This window comes from Bombina bombina, chromosome 11 (genome assembly GCF_027579735.1).
Source record: "Bombina bombina isolate aBomBom1 chromosome 11, aBomBom1.pri, whole genome shotgun sequence".
In the NCBI taxonomy this organism is placed as follows: Eukaryota; Metazoa; Chordata; class Amphibia; order Anura; family Bombinatoridae; genus Bombina; species Bombina bombina.
This window is the reverse complement of record NC_069509.1, coordinates 56,784-82,166: the sequence shown is the minus strand read 5'-3', so window position 1 is coordinate 82,166 and position 25,383 is coordinate 56,784. Positions and strand designations below refer to the sequence as shown.

At 38.2% G+C, this 25,383-nt stretch overlaps 1 protein-coding gene across 2 annotated transcripts in view; it reads left to right on the top strand.

The window, feature by feature from the left end:
* The window catches only part of TGFB1I1 (transforming growth factor beta 1 induced transcript 1), a 475,461-nt gene that overhangs the window by 401,707 nt on the left and 48,371 nt on the right, over window positions 1–25,383 (top strand). For both annotated transcript variants that reach the window (XM_053694775.1, XM_053694773.1), the window contains exon 10: window positions 4,886–5,034. In XM_053694775.1, coding sequence (XP_053550750.1) covers window positions 4,886–5,034 — 149 coding nt within the window. The remainder of the gene's footprint in view (window positions 1–4,885; window positions 5,035–25,383) is intronic.

Here is a 25,383-nt window from a genome sequence, read left to right as displayed (position 1 = left end):
AGTATAAGGCAGCTGGTGATGATTATAATATATGACTCAGTATAAGGCAGCTGGTGATGATTACAATATATGACTCAGTATAAGGCAGCTGGTGATGATTACAATATATGACTCAGTATAAGGCAGCTGGTGATGATTACAAATATGACTCAGTATAAGGCAGCTGGTGATGATTACACTATATGACTCAGTATAAGTCAGCTGGTGATGATTATAATATATGACTCAGTATAAGTCAGCTGGTGATGATTACACTATATGACTCAGTATAAGGCAGCTGGGTGATGATTACAATATATGACTCAGTATAAGGCAGCTGGGTGATGATTACAATATATGACTCAGTATAAGTCAGCTGGTGATGATTACAATATATGACTCAGTATAAGGCAGCTGGGTGATGATTACAATATATGGCTCAGTATAAGTCAGCTGGTGATGATTACAATATATGACTCAGTATAAGTCAGCTGGTGATGATTACAATATATGACTCAGTATAAGTCAGCTGGTGATGATTACAATATATGACTCAGTATAAGTCAGCTGGTGATGATTACAATATATGGCTCAGTATAAGGTAGCTGGTGATGATTATAATATATGACTCAGTATAAGGCAGCTGGTGATGATTACAATATATGACTCAGTATAAGGTAGCTGGTGATGATTATAATATATGACTCAGTATAAGTCAGCTGGTGATGATTACACAATATGACTCAGTATAAGTCAGCTGGGTGATGATTACAATATATGACTCAGTATAAGTCAGCTGGTGATGATTACACAATATGACTCAGTATAAGTCAGCTGGTGATGATTACAATATATGACTCAGTATAAGTCAGTTGGTGATGATTATAATATATGACTCAGTATAAGTCAGCTGGTGATGATTATAATATATGACTCAGTATAAGTCAGCTGGTGATGATTACAATATATGACTCAGTATAAGGTCAGCTGGGTGATGATTACAATATATGACTCAGTATAAGTCAGCTGGTGATGATTACACTATATGACTCAGTATAAGTCAGCTGGATGATGATTACAATATATGACTCAGTATAAGGCAGCTGGTGATGATTACACTATATGACTCAGTATAAGGCAGCTGGTGATGATTACAATATATGACTCAGTATAAGTCAGCTGGTGATGATTACAATATATGACTCAGTATAAGTCAGCTGGTGATGATTACAATATATGACTCAGTATAAGTCAGCTGGTGATGATTACAATATATGGCTCAGTATAAGGCAGCTGGTGATGATTACAATATATGACTCAGTATAAGTCTGCTGGTGTTGATTACAATATATGACTCAGTATAAGGCAGCTGGTGATGATTACATATATGACTCAGTATAAGGCAGCTGGTGATGATTACAATATATCACTCAGTATAAGTCAGCTGGTGATGATTACAATATATCACTCAGTATAAGGCAGCTGGTGATGATTACAATATATGCTCAGTATAAGTCAGCTGGTGATGATTACAATATATGACTCAGTATAAGGCAGCTGGTGATGATTACAATATATGACTCAGTATAAGGCAGCTGGGTGATGATTACAATATATGGACTCAGTATAAGGCAGCTGGTGATGATTACAATATATGACTCAGTATAAGGCAGCTGGTGGATGATTACAATATATGACTCAGTATAAGGCAGCTGGTGATGATTACAATATATGACTCAGTATAAGTCAGCTGGTGATGATTACAATATATGACTCAGTATAAGGCAGCTGGTGATGATTTACAATATATGACTCAGTATAAGCAGCTGGTGATGATTACAATATATGACTCAGTATAAGTCAGCTGGTGATGATTACAATATATGACTCAGTATAAGGCAGCTGGTGATGATTACAATATATGACTCATATAAGTCAGCTGGTGATGATTACAATATATGACTCAGTATAAGTCAGCTGGTGATGATTACAATATATGCTCAGTATAAGTCAGCTGGTGATGATTACAATATATGACACAGTATAAGGCAGCTGGTGATGATTACAATATATGACTCAGTATAAGGGCAGCTGGTGATGATTACAATATATACTCAGTATAAGTCAGCTGGTGATGATTACAATATATGACTCAGTATAAGGCAGCTGGTGATGATTACAATATATGACTCAGTATAAGGCAGCTGGAGATGATTACAATATATAACTCAGTATAAGGTAGGCTGGTGATGATTACAATATATGACTCAGTATAAGGCAGCTGGTGATGATTACTAATATATGACTCAGTATAAGGCAGCTCGGTGATGATTACAATATATGACTCAGTATAAGGCAGTTGGTGATGATTACAATATATGACTCAGTATAAGTCAGCTGGTGATGATTACAATATATGCTCAGTATAAGGCAGCTGGTGATGATTACAATATATGACTCAGTATAAGGCAGCTGGTGATGATTACAATATATGACTCAGTATAAGTCAGCTGGTGATGATTACAATATATGACTCAGTATAAGGCAGCTGGTGATGATTACAATATATGACTCAGTATAAGGCAGCTGGTGATGATTACAATATATGACTCAGTATAAGTCAGCTGGATGATGATTACAATATATGACTCAGTATAAGGCAGCTGGTGATGATTACAATATATGGCTCAGTATAAGGCAGCTGGTGATGATTACAATATATGACTCAGTATAAGTCAGCTGGTGATGATAACAATATATGACTCAGTATAAGTCAGCTGGTGATGATTACAATATATGGCTCAGTATAAGGCAGCTGGTGATGATTACAATATATGGCCCAGTATAAGGTAGCTGGTGATGATTACAATATATGACTCAGTATAAGTCAGCTGGGTGATGATTACAATATATGGCTCAGTATAAGTCAGCTGGTGATGATTACAATATATGACTCAGTATAAGTCAGCTGGTGATGATTACAATATATGGCTCAGTATAAGTCAGCTGGTGTTGATTACAATATATGACTCAGTATAAGTCAGCTGGTGATGATTACAATATATGACTCAGTATAAGGCAGCTGGTGATGATTACAATATATGACTCAGTATAAGGTAGCTGGTGATGATTACAATATATGACTCAGTATAAGGTAGCTGGTGATGATTACAATATATGACTCAGTATAAGGCAGCTGGGTGATGATTACAATATATGACTCAGTATAAGTCAGCTGGTGATGATTACAATATATGACTCAGTATAAGTCAGCTGGTGATGATTACAATATATGACTCAGTATAAGGCAGCTGGTGATGATTACAATATATGACTCGGTATAAGTCAGCTGGTGATGATTACAATATATGACTCAGTATAAGTCAGCTGGTGATGATTACAATATATGACTCAGTATAAGTCAGCTGGTGATGATTACAATATATGACTCAGTATAAGTCAGCTGGTGATGATTACAATATATGACTCAGTATAAGTCAGCTGGTGATGATTACAATATATGACTCAGTATAAGTCAGCTGGGTGATGATTACAATATATGACTCAGTATAAGTCAGCTGGTGATGATTACAATATATGACTCAGTATAAGTCAGCTGGGTGATGATTACAATATATGACTCAGTATAAGTCAGCTGGTGATGATTACAATATATGACTCAGTATAAGGCAGCTGGTAATGATTATAATATATGGCTCAGTATAAGTCAGCTGGTGATGATTACAATATATGACTCAGTATAAGGCAGCTGGTGATGATTACAATATATGACTCAGTATAAGGCAGCTGGTGATGATTACAATATATGGCTCAGTATAAGTCAGCTGGTGATGATTACAATATATGACTCAGTATAAGGCAGCTGGTGATGATTACACTATATGACTCAGTATAAGTCAGCTGGTGATGATTACACTATATGACTCAGTATAAGGCAGCTGGTGATGATTACAATATATGACTCAGTATAAGGCAGCTGGTGATGATTATAATATATGACTCAGTATAAGGCATCTGGTGATGATTACAATATATGACTCAGTATAAGTCAGCTGGATGATGATTACAATATATGACTCAGTATAAGTCAGCTGGTGATGATTACAATATATGACTCAGTATAAGGCAGCTGGTGATGATTATAATATATGACTCAGTATAAGTCAGCTGGTGATGATTACAATATATGACTCAGTATAACGCAGCTGGTGATGATTACAATATATGACTCAGTATAAGTCAGCTGGTGATGATTACAATATATGACTCAGTATAAGGCAGCTGGGTGATGATTACAATATATGACTCAGTATAACGCAGCTGGTGATGATTACAATATATGACTCAGTATAAGGCAGCTGGGTGATGATTACAATATATGACTCAGTATAACGCAGCTGGTGATGATTACAATATATGACTCAGTATAAGGCAGCTGGGTGATGATTACAATATATGACTCAGTATAAGTCAGCTGGTGATGATTACAATATATGACTCAGTATAAGTCAGCTGGGTGATGATTACAATATATGACTCAGTATAAGTCAGCTGGTGATGATTACAATATATGACTCAGTATAAGTCAGCTGGTGATGATTACAATATATGGCTCAGTATAAGTCAGCTGGGTGATGATTACAATATATGACTCAGTATAAGTCAGCTGGTGATGATTACAATATATGGCCCAGTATAAGGCAGCTGGTGATGATTACAATATATGACTCAGTATAAGTCAGCTGGTGATGATTACAATATATGACTCAGTATAAGTCAGCTGGATGATGATTACAATATATGACATAATAATCTATAAATAATAATAATATATCTACATAGATAGTATCTGAGTTATTAATACGATTTTCTGTTTATTTGTCAGGGTTCCATGAACAAAATGGTGATCAATACTGCGCAGATGATTTCTTCCGGCTATTTGGAGCTATCTGCACTGGGTGCTCTGAGCCTGTAAAGGAACGTTATATCTCAGCACTGGGCAGTTTGTGGCACCCACAGTGCTTTGTGTGCAACGTAAGTATTATTACACGGCAACTGTATCACACCCACAGTGCTTTGTGTGCAACGTAAGTACTATTACACGGCAACTGTATCACACCCACAGTGCTTTGTGTGCAACGTAAGTACTATTACACGGCAACTGTATCACACCCACAGTGCTTTGTGTGCAACGTAAGTACTATTACACGGCAACTGTATCACACCCACAGTGCTTTGTGTGCAACGTAAGTACTATTACACGGCAACTGTATCACACCCACAGTGCTTTGTGTGCAACGTAAGTACTATTACACGGCAACTGTATCACACCCACAGTGCTTTGTGTGCAACGTAAGTACTATTACACGGCAACTGTATCACACCCACAGTGCTTTGTGTGCAACGTAAGTACTATTACACGGCAACTGTATCACACCCACAGTGCTTTGTGTGCAACGTAAGTACTATTACACGGCAACTGTATCACACCCACAGTGCTTTGTGTGCAACGTAAGTACTATTACACGGCAACTGTATCACACCCACAGTGCTTTGTGTGCAACGTAAGTACTATTACACGGCAACTGTATCACACCCACAGTGCTTTGTGTGCAACGTAAGTACTATTACACGGCAACTGTATCACACCCACAGTGCTTTGTGTGCAACGTAAGTACTATTACACGGCAACTGTATCACACCCCCACCCAGTGCTTTGTGTGCAACGTAAGTACTATTACACGGCAACTGTATCGCACCCACAGTGCTTTGTGTGCAACGTAAGTAATTTTAAACGGCAACTGTATCACACCCACAGTGCTTTGTGTGCAACGTAAGTACTATTACACGGCAACTGTATCACACCCACAGTGCTTTGTGTGCAACGTAAGTACTATTACACGGCAACTGTATCACACCCACAGTGCTTGTGTGCAACGTAAGTACTATTACACGGCAACTGTATCGCAACCCACAGTGCTTTGGTGTGCAACGTAAGTATTAATACCGGCAACTGTATCACACCCACAGTGCTATGTGTGCCAACTTAAGTATTATTACACGGCAACTGTATCAACACCCACAGTGCTTTGTAGAGCAACGTTAAGTACTATTACACGGCCAACTGTATCACACCCACAGTGCTTTGTGTCGCAACGAAGTACATATACACACGGCAACTGGTATCACACCCACAGTGCTTTGTGTGCAACGTAAGTACTATTACACGGCAACTGTATCGCACCCACAGTGCTTTGTGTGCAACGGTAAGTATATTACACGGCAACTGTATCACACCCACAGTGCTTTGTGTGCAACGTAAGTACATTACACGGCAACTGTATCTACACCCACAGTGCTTTGTGTGCAACGTAAGTAACTTATTACACGGCAACTGTATCACACCCACAGTGCTTTGTGTGCAACGTAAGTATTATTAACACGGCAACTGTATCACACCCACAGTGCTTTGTGTGCAACGTTAAGTAATATTACACGGCAACTGTATCACACCCACAGTGCTTTGTGTGCAACGTAAGTACTATTACACGGCAACTGTATCACACCCACAGTGCTTTGTGTGCAACGTAAGTACTATTACACGGCAACTGTATCGCACCCACAGTGCTTTGTGTGCAACGTAAGTACTATTACACGGAAACTGTATCACACCCACAGTGCTTTGTGTGCAACGTAAGTACTATTACACGGCAACTGTATCACACCCACAGTGCTTTGTGCGCAACGTAAGTATTATTACACGGCAACTGTATCACACCCACAGTGCTTTGTGTGCAACGTAAGTACTATTACACGGCAACTGTATCGCACCCACAGTGCTTTGTGTGCAACGTAAGTATTATAACACGGCAACTGTATCACACCCACAGTGCTTTGTGTGCAACGTAAGTATTATAACACGGCAACTGTATCACACCCACAGTGCTTTGTGTGCAACTTAAGTACTATTACACGGCAACTGTATCACACCCACAGTGCTTTGTGTGCAACGTAAGTACTATTACACGGCAACTGTATCACACCCACAGTGCTTTGTGCGCAACGTAAGTATTATTACACGGCAACTGTATCACACCCACAGTGCTTTGTGTGCAACGTAAGTACTATTACACGGCAACTGTATCGCACCCACAGTGCTTTGTGTGCAACGTAAGTATTATAACACGGCAACTGTATCACACCCACAGTGCTTTGTGTGCAACGTAAGTATTATAACACGGCAACTGTATCACACCCACAGTGCTTTGTGTGCAACTTAAGTACTATTACACGGCAACTGTATCACACCCACAGTGCTTTGTGTGCAACGTAAGTATTATAACACGGCAACTGTATCACACCCACAGTGCTTTGTGTGCAACGTAAGTACTATTACACGGCAACTGTATCGCACCCACAGTGCTTTGTGTGCAACTTAAGTACTATTACACGGCAACTGTATCACACCCACAGTGCTTTGTGCATCATATAAGTAACATAATACAGCGCTTGTGTCACACCCACAGTGCTTTGTGTGCAACGTAAGTACTATTACACGGCAACTGTATCACACCCACAGTGCTTTGTGTGCAACGTAAGTATTATAACACGGCAACTGTATCACACCCACAGTGCTTTGTGTGCAACGTAAGTACTATTACACGGCAACTGTATCGCACCCACAGTGCTTTGTGTGCAACGTATTATTACACGGCAACTGTATCACACCCACAGTGCTTTGTGCATCATATAAGTAACATAATACAGCGCTTGTGTCACACCCACAGTGCTTTGTGAATCATATAAGTAACATCATACAGCGCTTGTGTCACACCCACAGTGCTTTGTGCATCAAATAAGAAACATAATACAGCGCTTGTGTCACACCCACAGTGCTTTGTGCATCATATAAGTAACATAATACAGCGCTTGTGTCACACTCACAGAGCTTTGCGTCACACACACACATACTTCATTACACTCACACACACACATACTCTATTACACTCACACACATACTCTATAACACTCACACACATACTCTATTACACTCACTCACACACATACTCTATTACACTCACTCACACACATACTCTATAACACTCACTCACACACATACTCTATTACACTCACACACACACATACTCTATTACACTCACACACACACATACTCTATTACACTCACACACATACTCTATTACACTCACTCACACACACACATACTCTATTACACTCACTCACACACATACTCTATTACACTCACTCACACACATACTCTATAACACTCACTCACACACATACTCTATTACACTCACACACACACATACTCTATTACACTCACACACATACTCTATAACACTCACACACATACTCTATTACACTCACTCACACACACACATACTCTATTACACTCACTCACACACATACTCTATAACACTCACTCACACACATACTCTATTACACTCACTCACACACATACTCTATTACACTCACACACATACTCTATTACTCACACACACACATACTCTATTACACTCACACACATACTCTATAACACTCACTCACACACATACTCTATAACACTCACACACATACTCTATTACACTCACACACATACTCTATTACACTCACACACACACACATACTCTATTACACTCACTCACACACATACTCTATTACACTCACTCACACACATACTCTATAACACTCACACATACTCTATTACACTCACACACACACACACACATACTCTATTACACTCACACACACACATACTCTATTACACTCACTCACACACATACTCTATAACACTCACACACATACATACTCTATAACACTCACTCACACACATACTCTATTACACTCACACACATACATACTTTATAACACTCACTCACACACATACTCTATTACACTCACACACATACTCTATTACACTCACACACATACATACTCTATTACACTCACACACACACATACTCTATTACACTCACACACACACATACTCTATTACACTCACACACATACTCTTACACTCACTCACACACATACTCTTACACTCACTCACACACATACTCTATTACACTCACACACATACTCTATTACACTCACACACATACTCTATTACACTCACACACATACATACTCTATAACACTCACTCACACACATACTTTATAACACTCACACACACACATACTCTATTACACTCACACACATACTCTATTACACTCACACACATACATACTCTATAACACTCACTCACACACATACTCTATAACACTCACTCACATACTCTATTACACTCACACACACACATACTCTATTACACTCACACACATACTCTATTACACTCACATACATACTCTATAACACTCACTCACATACTCTATTACACTCAGACACATACTCTATAACACTCACTCACACACATACTCTATTACACTCACACACATACTCTATTACACTCACTCACACACACACATACTCTATTACACTCACTCACACACATACTCTATAACACTCACTCACACACATACTCTATAACAGTCACTCACACACACATACACTATTACACTCACTCACACACATACTCTATTACACTCACACACATACATACTCTATAACACTCACTCACACACATACTCTATTACACTCACACACACACTCTTACACTCACTCACACACATACTCTATTACACTCACACACATACATACTCTATAACACTCACTCACACACATACTCTATAACACTCACTCACACACATACTCTATTACACTCACACACACACATACTCTTACACTCACTCACACACATACTCTATTACACTCACTCACACACATACTCTATAACACTCACACACATACATACTCTATAACACTCACTCACACACATACTCTATTACACTCACACACATACATACTTTATAACACTCACTCACACACATACTCTATAACACTCACACACATACTCTATTACACTCACACACACACTCTTACACTCACTCACACACATACTCTATTACACTCACACACATACTCTATTACACTCACACACACACATACTCTATTACACTCACACACATACTCTTACACTCACTCACACACATACTCTTACACTCACTCACACACATACTCTATTACACTCACACACATACATACTCTATAACACTCACTCACACACATACTCTATAACACTCACACACACACATACTCTATTACACTCACACACATACTCTATTACACTCACACACATACATACTCTATAACACTCACTCACACACATACTCTATAACACTCACTCACTCACATACTCTATTACACTCACACACACACATACTCTATTACACTCACATACATACTCTATAACACTCACTCACACACATACTCTATTACACTCAGACACATACTCTATAACACTCACTCACACACATACTCTATTACACTCACACACATACTCTATAACACTTACTCACACACATACTCTATTATTACACGGCAACTGTATCACACCCACAGTGCTTTGTGTGCAACGTAAGTATTATTACACGGCAACTGTATCACACCCACAGTGCTTTGTGTGCAACGTAAGTACTATTACACGGCAACTGTATCACACCCACAGTGCTTTGTGTGCAACGTAAGTACTATTACACGGCAACTGTATCACACCCACAGTGCTTTGTGTGCAACGTAAGTACTATTACACGGCAACTGTATCACACCCACAGTGCTTTGTGTGCAACGTAAGTACTATTACACGGCAACTGTATCACACCCACAGTGCTTTGTGTGCAACGTAAGTACTATTACACGGCAACTGTATCACACCCACAGTGCTTTGTGTGCAACGTAAGTACTATTACACGGCAACTGTATCACACCCACAGTGCTTTGTGTGCAACGTAAGTACTATTACACGGCAACTGTATCACACCCACAGTGCTTTGTGTGCAACGTAAGTACTATTACACGGCAACTGTATCACACCCACAGTGCTTTGTGTGCAACGTAAGTATTATTACACGGCAACTGTATCACACCCACAGTGCTTTGTGTGCAACGTAAGTATTATTACACGGCAACTGTATCGCACCCACAGTGCTTTGTGTGCAACGTAAGTATTATTAAACGGCAACTGTTTCACACCCACAGTGCTTTGTGTGCAACGTAAGTACTATTACACGGAAACTGTATCACACCCACAGTGCTTTGTGTGCAACGTAAGTACTATTACACGGCAACTGTATCACACCCACAGTGCTTTGTGTGCAACGTAAGTATTATTACACGGCAACTGTATCACACCCACAGTGCTTTGTGTGCAACGTAAGTACTATTACACGGCAACTGTATCACACCCACAGTGCTTTGTGTGCAACGTAAGTACTATTACACGGCAACTGTATCGCACCCACAGTGCTTTGTGTGCAACGTAAGTACTATTACACGGCAACTGTATCACACCCACAGTGCTTTGTGTGCAACGTAAGTATTATTACACGGCAACTGTATCACACCCACAGTGCTTTGTGTGCAACGTAAGTATTATAACACGGCAACTGTATCACACCCACAGTGCTTTGTGTGCAACGTAAGTACTATTACACGGCAACTGTATCACACCCACAGTGCTTTGTGTGCAACTTAAGTACTATTACACGGCAACTGTATCACACCCACAGTGCTTTGTGCGCAATGTAAGTACTATTACACGGCAACTGTATCACACCCACAGTGCTTTGTGTGCAACGTAAGTACTATTACATGGCAACTGTATCACACCCACAGTGCTTTGTGTGCAACTTAAGTACTATTACACGGCAACTGTATCACACCCACAGTGCTTTGTGTGCAACGTAAGTACTATTACACGGCAACTGTATCACACCCACAGTGCTTTGTGTGCAACGTAAGTATTATAACACGGCAACTGTATCACACCCACAGTGCTTTGTGTGCAACTTAAGTATTATAACACGGCAACTGTATCACACCCACAGTGCTTTGTGTGCAACGTAAGTACTATTACACGGCAACTGTATCACACCCACAGTGCTTTGTGTGCAACGTAAGTACTATTACACGGCAACTGTATCACACCCACAGTGCTTTGTGTGCAACGTAAGTACTATTACACGGCAACTGTATCGCACCCACAGTGCTTTGTGTGCAACGTATTATTACACGGCAACTGTATCACACCCACAGTGCTTTGTGCATCATATAAGTAACATAATACAGCGCTTGTGTCACACCCACAGTGCTTTGTGAATCATATAAGTAACATCATACAGCGCTTGTGTCACACCCACAGTGCTTTGTGCATCAAATAAGTAACATAATACAGCGCTTGTGTCACACCCACAGTGCTTTGTGCATCATATAAGTAACATAATACAGCGCTTGTGTCACACTCACAGAGCTTTGCGTCACACACACACATACTCCATTACACTCACACACACTCTATTACACTCACACACACTATATTACACTCACACACACACATACTCTATTACACTCACACACATACTCTATAACACCCACACACATACTCTATTACACTCACACACACACACATACTCTATTACACTCACTCACACACATACTCTATTACACTCACTCACACACATACTCTATAACACTCACTCACACACATACTCTATTACACTCACACACACACATACTCTATTACACTCACACACACACATACTCTATTACACTCACACACATACTCTATTACACTCACTCACACACACACATACTCTATTACACTCACTCACACACATACTCTATTACACTCACTCACACACATACTCTATAACACTCACTCACACACATACTCTATTACACTCACACACACACATACTCTATTACACTCACACACACACATACTCTATTACACTCACACACATACTCTATTACACTCACTCACACACACACATACTCTATTACACTCACTCACACACATACTCTATTACACTCACTCACACACATACTCTATAACACTCACTCACACACATACTCTATTACACTCACTCACACACATACTCTATTACACTCACACACACACATACTCTATTACACTCACACACATACTCTATTACACTCACTCACTCACACACATACTCTATTACACTCACACACACACATACTCTATTACACTCACACACATACTCTATTACTCACACACACACATACTCTATAACACTCACACACATACTCTATTACACTCACACACATACTCTATTACACTCACACACACACATACTCTATTACACTCACTCACACACATACTCTATTACACTCACTCACACACATACTCTATAACACTCACTCACACATACTCTATTACACTCACACACACACACGCATACTCTATTACACTCACACACACATACTCTATTACACTCACACACACATACTCTATAACACTTACTCACACACATACTCTATAACACTTACACACATACTCTATAACACTCACTCACACACATACTCTATAACACTCACTCACACACATACTCTATAACACTCACTCACACACATACTCTATTACACTCACACACACACATACTCTATAACACTCACACACATACTCTATTACACTCACACACATACTCTATTACACTCACTCACACACACACATACTCTATTACACTCACTCACACACATACTCTATTACACTCACTCACACACATACTCTATAACACTCACTCACACACATACTCTATTACACTCACACACACACATACTCTATTACACTCACACACATACTCTATTACACTCACTCACACACACACATACTCTATTACACTCACTCACACACACACACACACACACATACTCTATTACACTCACACACACATACTCTATTACACTCACTCACACACACATACTCTATTACACTCACACACATACTTTATAACACTTATTCACACACATACTCTATAACACTCACACACATACTCTATAACACTCACACACATACTCTATAACACTCACACACATACTCTATAACACTCACTCACACACATACTCTATTACACTCACACACATACTCTATAACACTCACACACACTCTATTACACTCACTCACACACACACATACTCTATTACACTCACTCACACACACACACATACTCTATTACACTCACTCACACACATACTCTATAACACTCACTCACACACATACTCTATAACACTCACTCACACACATACTCTATTACACTCACACACACACATACTCTATTACACTCACACACATACTCTATAACACTCACACACATACTCTATTACACTCACTCACACACACACATACTCTATTACACTCACACACATACTCTATAACACTCACTCACACACATACTCTATAACACTCACACACATACTCTATTACACTCACACACATACTCTATAACACTCACACACACACATACTCTATTACACTCACACACACACATACTCTATTACACTCACACACATACTCTATAACACTCACTGACACACATACTCTATAACACTCACTCACACACATACTCTATAACACTCACTGACACACATACTCTATAACACTCACTCACACACATACTCTATTACACTCACACACACACATACTCTATAACACTCACACACACACATACTCTATTACACTCACACACACACATACTCTATTACACTCACACACACACATACTCTATAACACTCACTCACACACACTCTATAACACTCACTCACACACATACTCTATAACACTCACTCACATACTCTATTACACTCACACACATACTCTATAACACTCACACACACACATACTCTATTACACTCACACACACACATACTCTATTACACTCACACACATACTCTATAACACTCACTGACACACATACTCTATAACACTCACTCACACACATACTCTATAACACTCACTCACACACATACTCTATAACACTCACTCACACACATACTCTATAACACAAACACACACACATACTCTATAACACACACACACTCTATAACACATACTCACACAATACTGTATAACACACAACACATACTCTATAACACATACTCACACAATACTCTATAACACACACTCTATAACACATACTCACACACACACTCTATAACACACACACACACACACTATAACACATACTCACACATACTCTTTAACACTTACTCACACAATACTCTATAACACATACTCACACACTCTATAACACACTCTATAATACATACTCACACAATACTCTATAACACACACATACTCTATAACACACACACACACTCTATAACACATACTCTTTAACACAAACACATACTCTATAACACATACTCACACAATACTCTATAACACACACACACATATATTCTTTAACACATACTCAACATACTCTATAACACACACACACACACACACAATACTCTATAACACACACACACACACACATACTCCATAACACATACTCACACAATACTCTATAACACACACATACTTTATAAAACACACTCACACTCTATAACACACACACACACACACACATACTCTATAACACACACTCACACAATACTATAGCACATACTCACACAATACTCTATAACACACACTCACACAATACTATAGCACATACTCACACAACACTCTATAACACACACACAATCTATAACACATACTCACACACACACATACTCTATAACACACACACACACACATACTCTATAACATACACACACACACTCTCATACTCACACAATACTCTATAACACACACACATACTCTATAACACATACTCACACAATACTCTATAACACACACACATACTCTTTTACACACGCATACTCTATAACAAACACACACACACATACTCTAGAACACACACACACACACAATACTATAGCACATACTCACACAATACTATAGCACATACTCACACAACACTCTATAACACACACACAATCTATAACACATACTCACACACACACATACTCTATAACACACACAGACACGTACTCTATAACACATACTCACATACACATACTCTATAACACACACACACACACTCTATAACACATACTCACACACACACACTCTATAATACATACTCACACAATACTCTATAACACACACACACATACTCTATAACACATACTCACACAATACTCTATAACACACACACATACTCTTTTACACACGCATACTCTATAACAAACACACACACACATACTCTATAACACACACACACTCTATAACACACACACTCTATAACACATACTCACACAATACTCTATAACACACACACAGACACACAAACTCTATAACACACACACACTATAACACACACACACTATAACACATACTCACACAATACTCTATAGCACACACACACTCTATAACACATACTCACACATACTCTTTAACACACGCATACTCTATAGCACATACTCACACAATACTGTATAACACACACCACATACTCTATAACACATACTCACACAATACTCTATAACACACACACAGACACACAAACTCTATAACACACACTCTATAATACATACTCACACACACACTCTATAACACACACACACACTCTATAACACATACTCACACAAGACTGTATAACACACAACACATACTCTATAACACATACTCACGCACACACTCTATAACACACACACACACACTCTATAACACATACTCACACAATACTCTATAACACACGCATATTCTATAACAAACGCAGACTCTATAACACACACACACATACTCTTTTACACACGCATACTCTATAACACACGCATACTCTATAACACACACATACTCTATAACACACACACACTCTATAACACATACTCATACATACTCTATAACACACACACACATACTCTATAACACACACAAACACATACTCTATAACACACACAGTCTATAACACATGCTCACACAATATTCTATAACACATACTCAACATACTCTATAACACATACTCAACATACTCTATAACACATACTCACACAATACTCTATAACACACACACATACTCTTTAACACATGCATATTCTATAACAAACGCAGACTCTATAACACACACAAATACTCTATAACACACACACACACTCTACAACACATACTCACACAAGACTGTATAACACACAACACATACTCTATAACACATACTCACACACTCTATAACACACACACACATACTCTATAACACACACACTCTATAACACATACTCACACATACTCTTTAACACACACGCATACTCTATAACACACACACACACACAATACTGTATAACACACACACAATACTCTATAACACACACACACCCACATACTCTGTAACACATACTCACACAAAACTCTATAACACACACACACACACACATATATAAAAAAAAAGGGTTGTCAGGAGCACCAAATTCGTGAGTAAAATAAACTTTATTGAATTACAAAAGGGTAAACATAACCCCAGGGTAAGAGTCAATTTGAGAAAAATAGAAAAATAGTGAACAAAAAGTCTGACCGGTTTCGGCGTCTGCCTTAATCCTAGCCTGCTTAAAAACTGATTGTCACTTTCCAGTTTAAAAACACTCTTCTGTAGTTCTAGTGGTTGCTTGCATGTTTGCACCAATCGAAACACATTATACATATGACACCAGTGATCCCTAACACTTTCAATATGTGCAGTACGATAACTCTTCTCATATCATTGTTGCGTAGTAAAGTATAATTAACCCACTACGTTTGCTAATAGCCGTAACCTCTACTACTTGTGTAGCTGATAAACTTGTGTGCATTTGTTCTGATCGCTTCCTATTACTATAATAGCGATAATATTCGGCTGATTCTAGCCTCGCCTCTGACAGCACTGCCCGTTTTTTTTATGTTCAGCCTTGATGCTATACACACACACACACACACACACTGTATATCACATACTCACACAATACTGTATAACACACACATACTCTATAACACATACTCACACAATACTCTTACACACACACACTCACACAATACTCTATAACACACACTCACATACTCTATAACACATACTCACACAATACTCTAACACACACATACTCTATAACATACACACACACATACTCTATAACACATGCATACTCTTTAACACACACAATACTCTATAACACATACTCACACAATACTCTATAACACACACACACACACATACTCACACAATACTCTATAACACATACTCACACAAAACTCTATAACACATACTCACACAATACTCTAGAACACATACTCACACAATACTCTAGAACACATACTCACACAATACTCTAGAACACACACACACACACATACTCTAGAACACACACACACACACATACTCTATAACACATACTCACACAATACTCTATAATACACACACAATACTCTATAACACATAGTCACACAATACTCTATAACACACACATACTCTATAACATACACAAACACATACTCTATAACACATACTCACACAATACTCTTTAACACACACACACTCACACAATACTCTATAACACACACTCACATACTCTATAACACATACTCACACAATACTCTTTAACACAAACACATACTCTATAACACACACACACACACACATACATACTCTATAACACATGCATACTCTTTAACACACACAATACTCTATAACACATACTCACACAATACTCTAGAACACATACTCACACAATACTCTAGAACACACACACACACACATATATAAAAAAAAGGGTTGCCAGGAGCACCAAATTCGTGAGTAAAATAAACTTTATTGAATTACAAAAGGGTAAACATAACCCCAGGGTAAGAGTCAATTTGAGAAAAATAGAAAAATAGTGAACAAAAAGTCTGACCGGTTTCGGCGTCTGCCTTAATCCTAGCCTGCTTAAAAACTGATTGTCACTTTCCAGTTTAAAAACACTCTTCTGTAGTTCTAGTGGTTGCTTGCATGTTTGCACCAATCGAAACACATTATACATATGACACCAGTGTTCCCTAACACTTTCAATATGTGCAGTACGATAACTCTTCTCATATCATTGTTGCGTAGTAAAGTATAATTAACCCACTACGTTTGCTAATAGCCGTAACCTCTACTACTTGTGTAGCTGATAAACTTGTGTGCATTTGTTCTGATCGCTTCCTATTACTATAATAGCGATAATATTCGGCTGATTCTAGCCTCGCCTCTGACAGCACTGCCCGTTTTTTTTATGTTCAGCCTTGATGCTATACACACACACACACACACACACACACACACACACACACTGTATATCACATACTCACACAATACTGTATAACACACACATACTCTATAACACATACTCACACAATACTCTAACACACACACACTCACACAATACTCTATAACACACACTCACATACTCTATAACACATACTCACACAATACTCTATAATACACACACAATACTCTATAACACATACTCACACAATACTCTATAACACACACATACTCTATAACATACACACACACATACTCTATAACACATGCATACTCTTTAACACACACAATACTCTAGAACACATACTCACACAATACTCTAGAACACATACTCACACGATACTCTAGAACACATACTCACACAATACTCTAGAACACATACTCACACAATACTCTAGAACACATACTCACACAATACTCTATAACACATACTCACACAATACTCTATAACACATACTCACACAATACTCTATAACATATACTCACACAATACTCTATAACACACACACACATACTCTATAACACACACACTCTAGAACACATACTCACACAATACTCTAGAACACATACTCACACAATACTCTAGAACACATACTCACACAATACTCTAGAACACATACTCACACAATACTCTATATACACATACTTTATAACACACACACATACTCTTTAACACACACATATTCTATAACACACACACACTCTACAACACATACTCTATAACACACACACATACATACTATATAACACACACACACACACATACTCTAGAACACATACTCACACAATACTCTATAACACATACTCACACAATACTCTATATACACATACTTTATAACACACACACATACTCTTTAACACACACATATTCTATAACACACACACACTCTACAACACATACTCTATAACACACACACACACATACATACTATATAACACACACACACACATACTCTAGAACACATACTCACACAATACTCTATAACACACACACACACACATACATACTCTATAACATAAGGGATTAAATGCCATATCCTCCTCTGTGGAAAGAATAACCTAATAACTATTTACATTCCTGGATTAATGTAAACTCAACTTAATTTCTAAACATAGAAATAAAAACACAAACAACTTCTTGGTTAGAAAACCCGCAGGTCACGTTTATTGTGGCAACACAAGAACCAACGACCGTCTGAATAAACATGGACCAGGGGGGCGGCAATCAGGTACTAGCTAAACGTAGTAACCCATGCTAACAAGATGGGCAGTACCAGGGCGCAGGAGAAAAAACAGAGCGTAGCTCAATACTGAAACAGGGAATTCTCGGCATCGGAATCACACGGGCAGGGAACACCCCAGACACGCGTCTGGGGACTTCACCCCTGGCCGGAAGTGCCGTCACTCTACCTCGATCACATCCTGCCCCTGGACACTGTCCACCCGCCAGCCCAGGGTGCAAATCACCACTCCGTACCAGTAGGACCAGGATCAATAAGGTGCAAAACCACATTGAACACCTGGGGAGCTGAAACTTAACGTCCTCTGGCTTACAGAAATAGGCTGGCTAGCCCTCATCATGCCTTGGATAGCCCTAATCCCTGGGGACCACCATAAGGATGAAGCCCCCTACTGATTGCATAAAATAATAAACAAGGGAGAGACAGGGTGGGGAAAACTTTGAAGAAGACAGCAGAAAGAGGACTTGTGCTTCCTGTACTGGGCTTAAAAAGGGTAAGCTGGAACCCCTCCTCTCTTTCTGCAACATTGTTTCACACACACAACACAACACTCCCCTCCTCCGTCTTGGCCTTAACCCTTATGTGCATTCCAGGCAATTTGCCTTACATTTCCTTATACTCACACAATACTGTATAACATATACTCACACAATACTGTATAACATATACTCACACAATACCCTATAACACACACATACTCTATAACACACACACACACATACTCTATAACACATACTCACATACACATACTCTATAACACACACACACACTCTATAACATACACACACACACATACTCTATAACATACACACACACAATCTATAACACATACTCACACACACACATACTCTATAACACACACATACACTCTATAATACATACTCACACAATACTCTATAACACACACACATACTCTTTTACACACGCATACTCTATAACAAACACACACACACATACTCTATAACACACACACACACAATACTATAGCACATACTCACACAATACTATAGCACATACTCACACAACACTCTATAACACACACCCAATCTATAACACATACTCACACACACACATACTCTATAACACACACAGACACACATGCGCTATAACATACACACACATACTCTATAACACACACACTCTATAATACATACTCACACAATACTCTATAACACACACACACATACTCTTTTACACACGCATACTCTATAACAAACACACACACACACATACTCTATAACACACACAGACACACATACTCTATAACATACACACACACACACACTCTATAACAAATACTCACACACACACACACTCTATAACACACACACACTCTATAACACACACACTCTATAACACATACTCACACAATACTCTATAGCACACACACACACACACACTCTATAACACATACTCACACAATACTGTATAACACACAACACATACTCTATAATACATACTCACACAATACTCTATAACACACACACAGACACACAAACTGTATAACACACACTCTATAATACATACTCACACACACACTCTATAACACACACTCTATAACACATACTCACACACTCTATAACACACTCTATAATACATACTCACGCACACACTCTATAACACACACACTCTATAACACATACTCACACAATACTCTATAACACACGCATATTCTATAACAAACGCAGACTCTATAACACACACACACATACTCTTTTACACACGCATACTCTATAACACACGCATACGCTATAACACACACATACTCTATAACACACACACACACTCTATAACACACACACACATATACTCTATAACACACACACACACATACTCTATAACACACACACACACATACTCTATAACACACAAACACATACTCTATAACACACACACTCTATAACACATACTCACATACACATACTCTATAACACACACACACACACACATACTCTATAACATACACACACACAATCTATAACACATACTCTATAACACACACATACACTCTATAATACATACTCACACAATACTCTATAACACACACACATACTCTTTTACACACGCATACTCTATAACAAACACACACACACATACTCTATAACACACACACACACAATACTATAGCACATACTCACACAATACTATAGCACATACTCACACAACACTCTATAACACACACCCAATCTATAACACATACTCACACACACACATACTCTATAACACACACACACATGCGCTATAACATACACACACATACTCTATAACACACACACTCTATAATACATACTCACACAATACTCTATAACACACACACACATACTCTTTTACACACGCATACTCTATAACAAACACACACACACACATACTCTATAACACACACAGACACACATGCTCTATAACATACACACACACACACACACTCTATAACACATACTCTATAACACACACACTCTATAATACATACTCACACAATACTCTATAACACACACACATACTCTTTTACACACGCATACTCTATAACAAACACACACACACACACATACTCTATAACACACACAGACACACATACTCTATAACATACACACACACACACACTCTATAACACATACTCACACACACACACACACTCTATAACACACACACTCTATAACACATACTCACACAATACTCTATAACACACACACAGACACACAAACTCTATAACACACACACACTCTATAACACATACTCACACAATACTCTATAGCACACACACACACTCTATAACACATACTCACACAATACTGTATAACACACAACACATACTCTATAATACATACTCACACAATACTCTATAACACACACACAGACACACAAACTGTATAACACACACTCTATAATACATACTCACACACACACTCTATAACACACACACACACACTCTATAACACATACTCACACAAGACTGTATAACACACAACACATACTCTATAACACATACTCACACACTCTATAACACACTCTATAATACATACTCACGCACACACTCTATAACACACACACACTCTATAACACATACTCACACAATACTCTATAACACACGCATATTCTATAACAAACGCAGACTCTATAACACACACACACATACTCTTTTACACACGCATACTCTATAACACACGCATACGCTATAACACACACATACTCTATAACACACACACACACTCTAACACATACTCATACATACTCTATAACACAAACACACATACTCTATAACACACAAACACATACTCTATAACACATACTCACACAATATTCTATAACACACACACATATATTCTTTAACACATACTCAACATACTCTATAACACATACTCACACAATACTCTATAACACACACACATACTCTTTAACACACGCATATTCTATAACAAACGCAGACTCTATAACACACACATACTCTATAACACACACACATACTCTATAACACACACACACTCTATAACACATACTCACACAAGACTGTATAACACACAACACATACTCTATAACACATACTCACACAATACTCTATAACACACGCATATTCTATAACAAACGCAGACTCTATAACACACACATACTCTTTTACACACGCATACTCTATAACACACGCATACTCTATAACACACACATACTCTATAACACACACACTCTATAACACATACTCATACATACTCTATAACACATACTCATACATACTCTATAACACATACTCATACATACTCTATAACACACACACACACATACTCTATAACACACACAAACACATACTCTATAACACACACAAACACATACTCTATAACACATACTCACACAATACTCTATAACACATACACACACATACTCTATACCACACACACTCTATAACACATACTCACACATACTCTTTAACACACACGCATACTCTATAACACACACACACAATACTGTATAACACACACACAATACTCTATAACACACACACACAATACTCTATAACACACACACACACACCCACATACTCTATAACACACACACATACTCTATAACACATACTCACACAATACTCTATAACACATACTCACACAAAACTCTATAACACACACACACACACATATATAAAAAAAAAGGGTTGTCAGGAGCACCAAATTTGTGAGTAAAATAAACTTTATTGAATTACAAAAGGGTAAACATAACCCCAGGGTAAGAGTCAATTTGAGAAAAATAGAAAAATAGTGAACAAAAAGTCTGACCGGTTTCGGCGTCTGCCTTAATCCTATAACACACACAGACACACATGCGCTATAACATACACACACACACTCTATAACACATACTCTATAACACACACACTCTATAATACATACTCACACAATACTCTATAACACACACACACATACTCTTTTACACACGCATACTCTATAACAAACACACACACACACATACTCTATAACACACACACACACACATACTCTATAACACACACAGACACACATACTCTATAACATACACACACACACACTCTATAACACATACTCACACACACACACACTCTATAACACACACACACTCTATAACACACACACTCTATAACACATACTCACACAATACTCTATAGCACACACACACACTCTATAACACATACTCACACAATACTGTATAACACACACATACTCTATAACACACATACTCTATAACACACACACACATACTCTATAACACACATACTCTATAACACATACTCACACAATACTCTATAATACACACACAATACTCTATAACACACATACTCTATAACACATACTCACACAATACTCTATAATACACACACAATACTCTATAACACACATACTCTATAACACATACTCACACA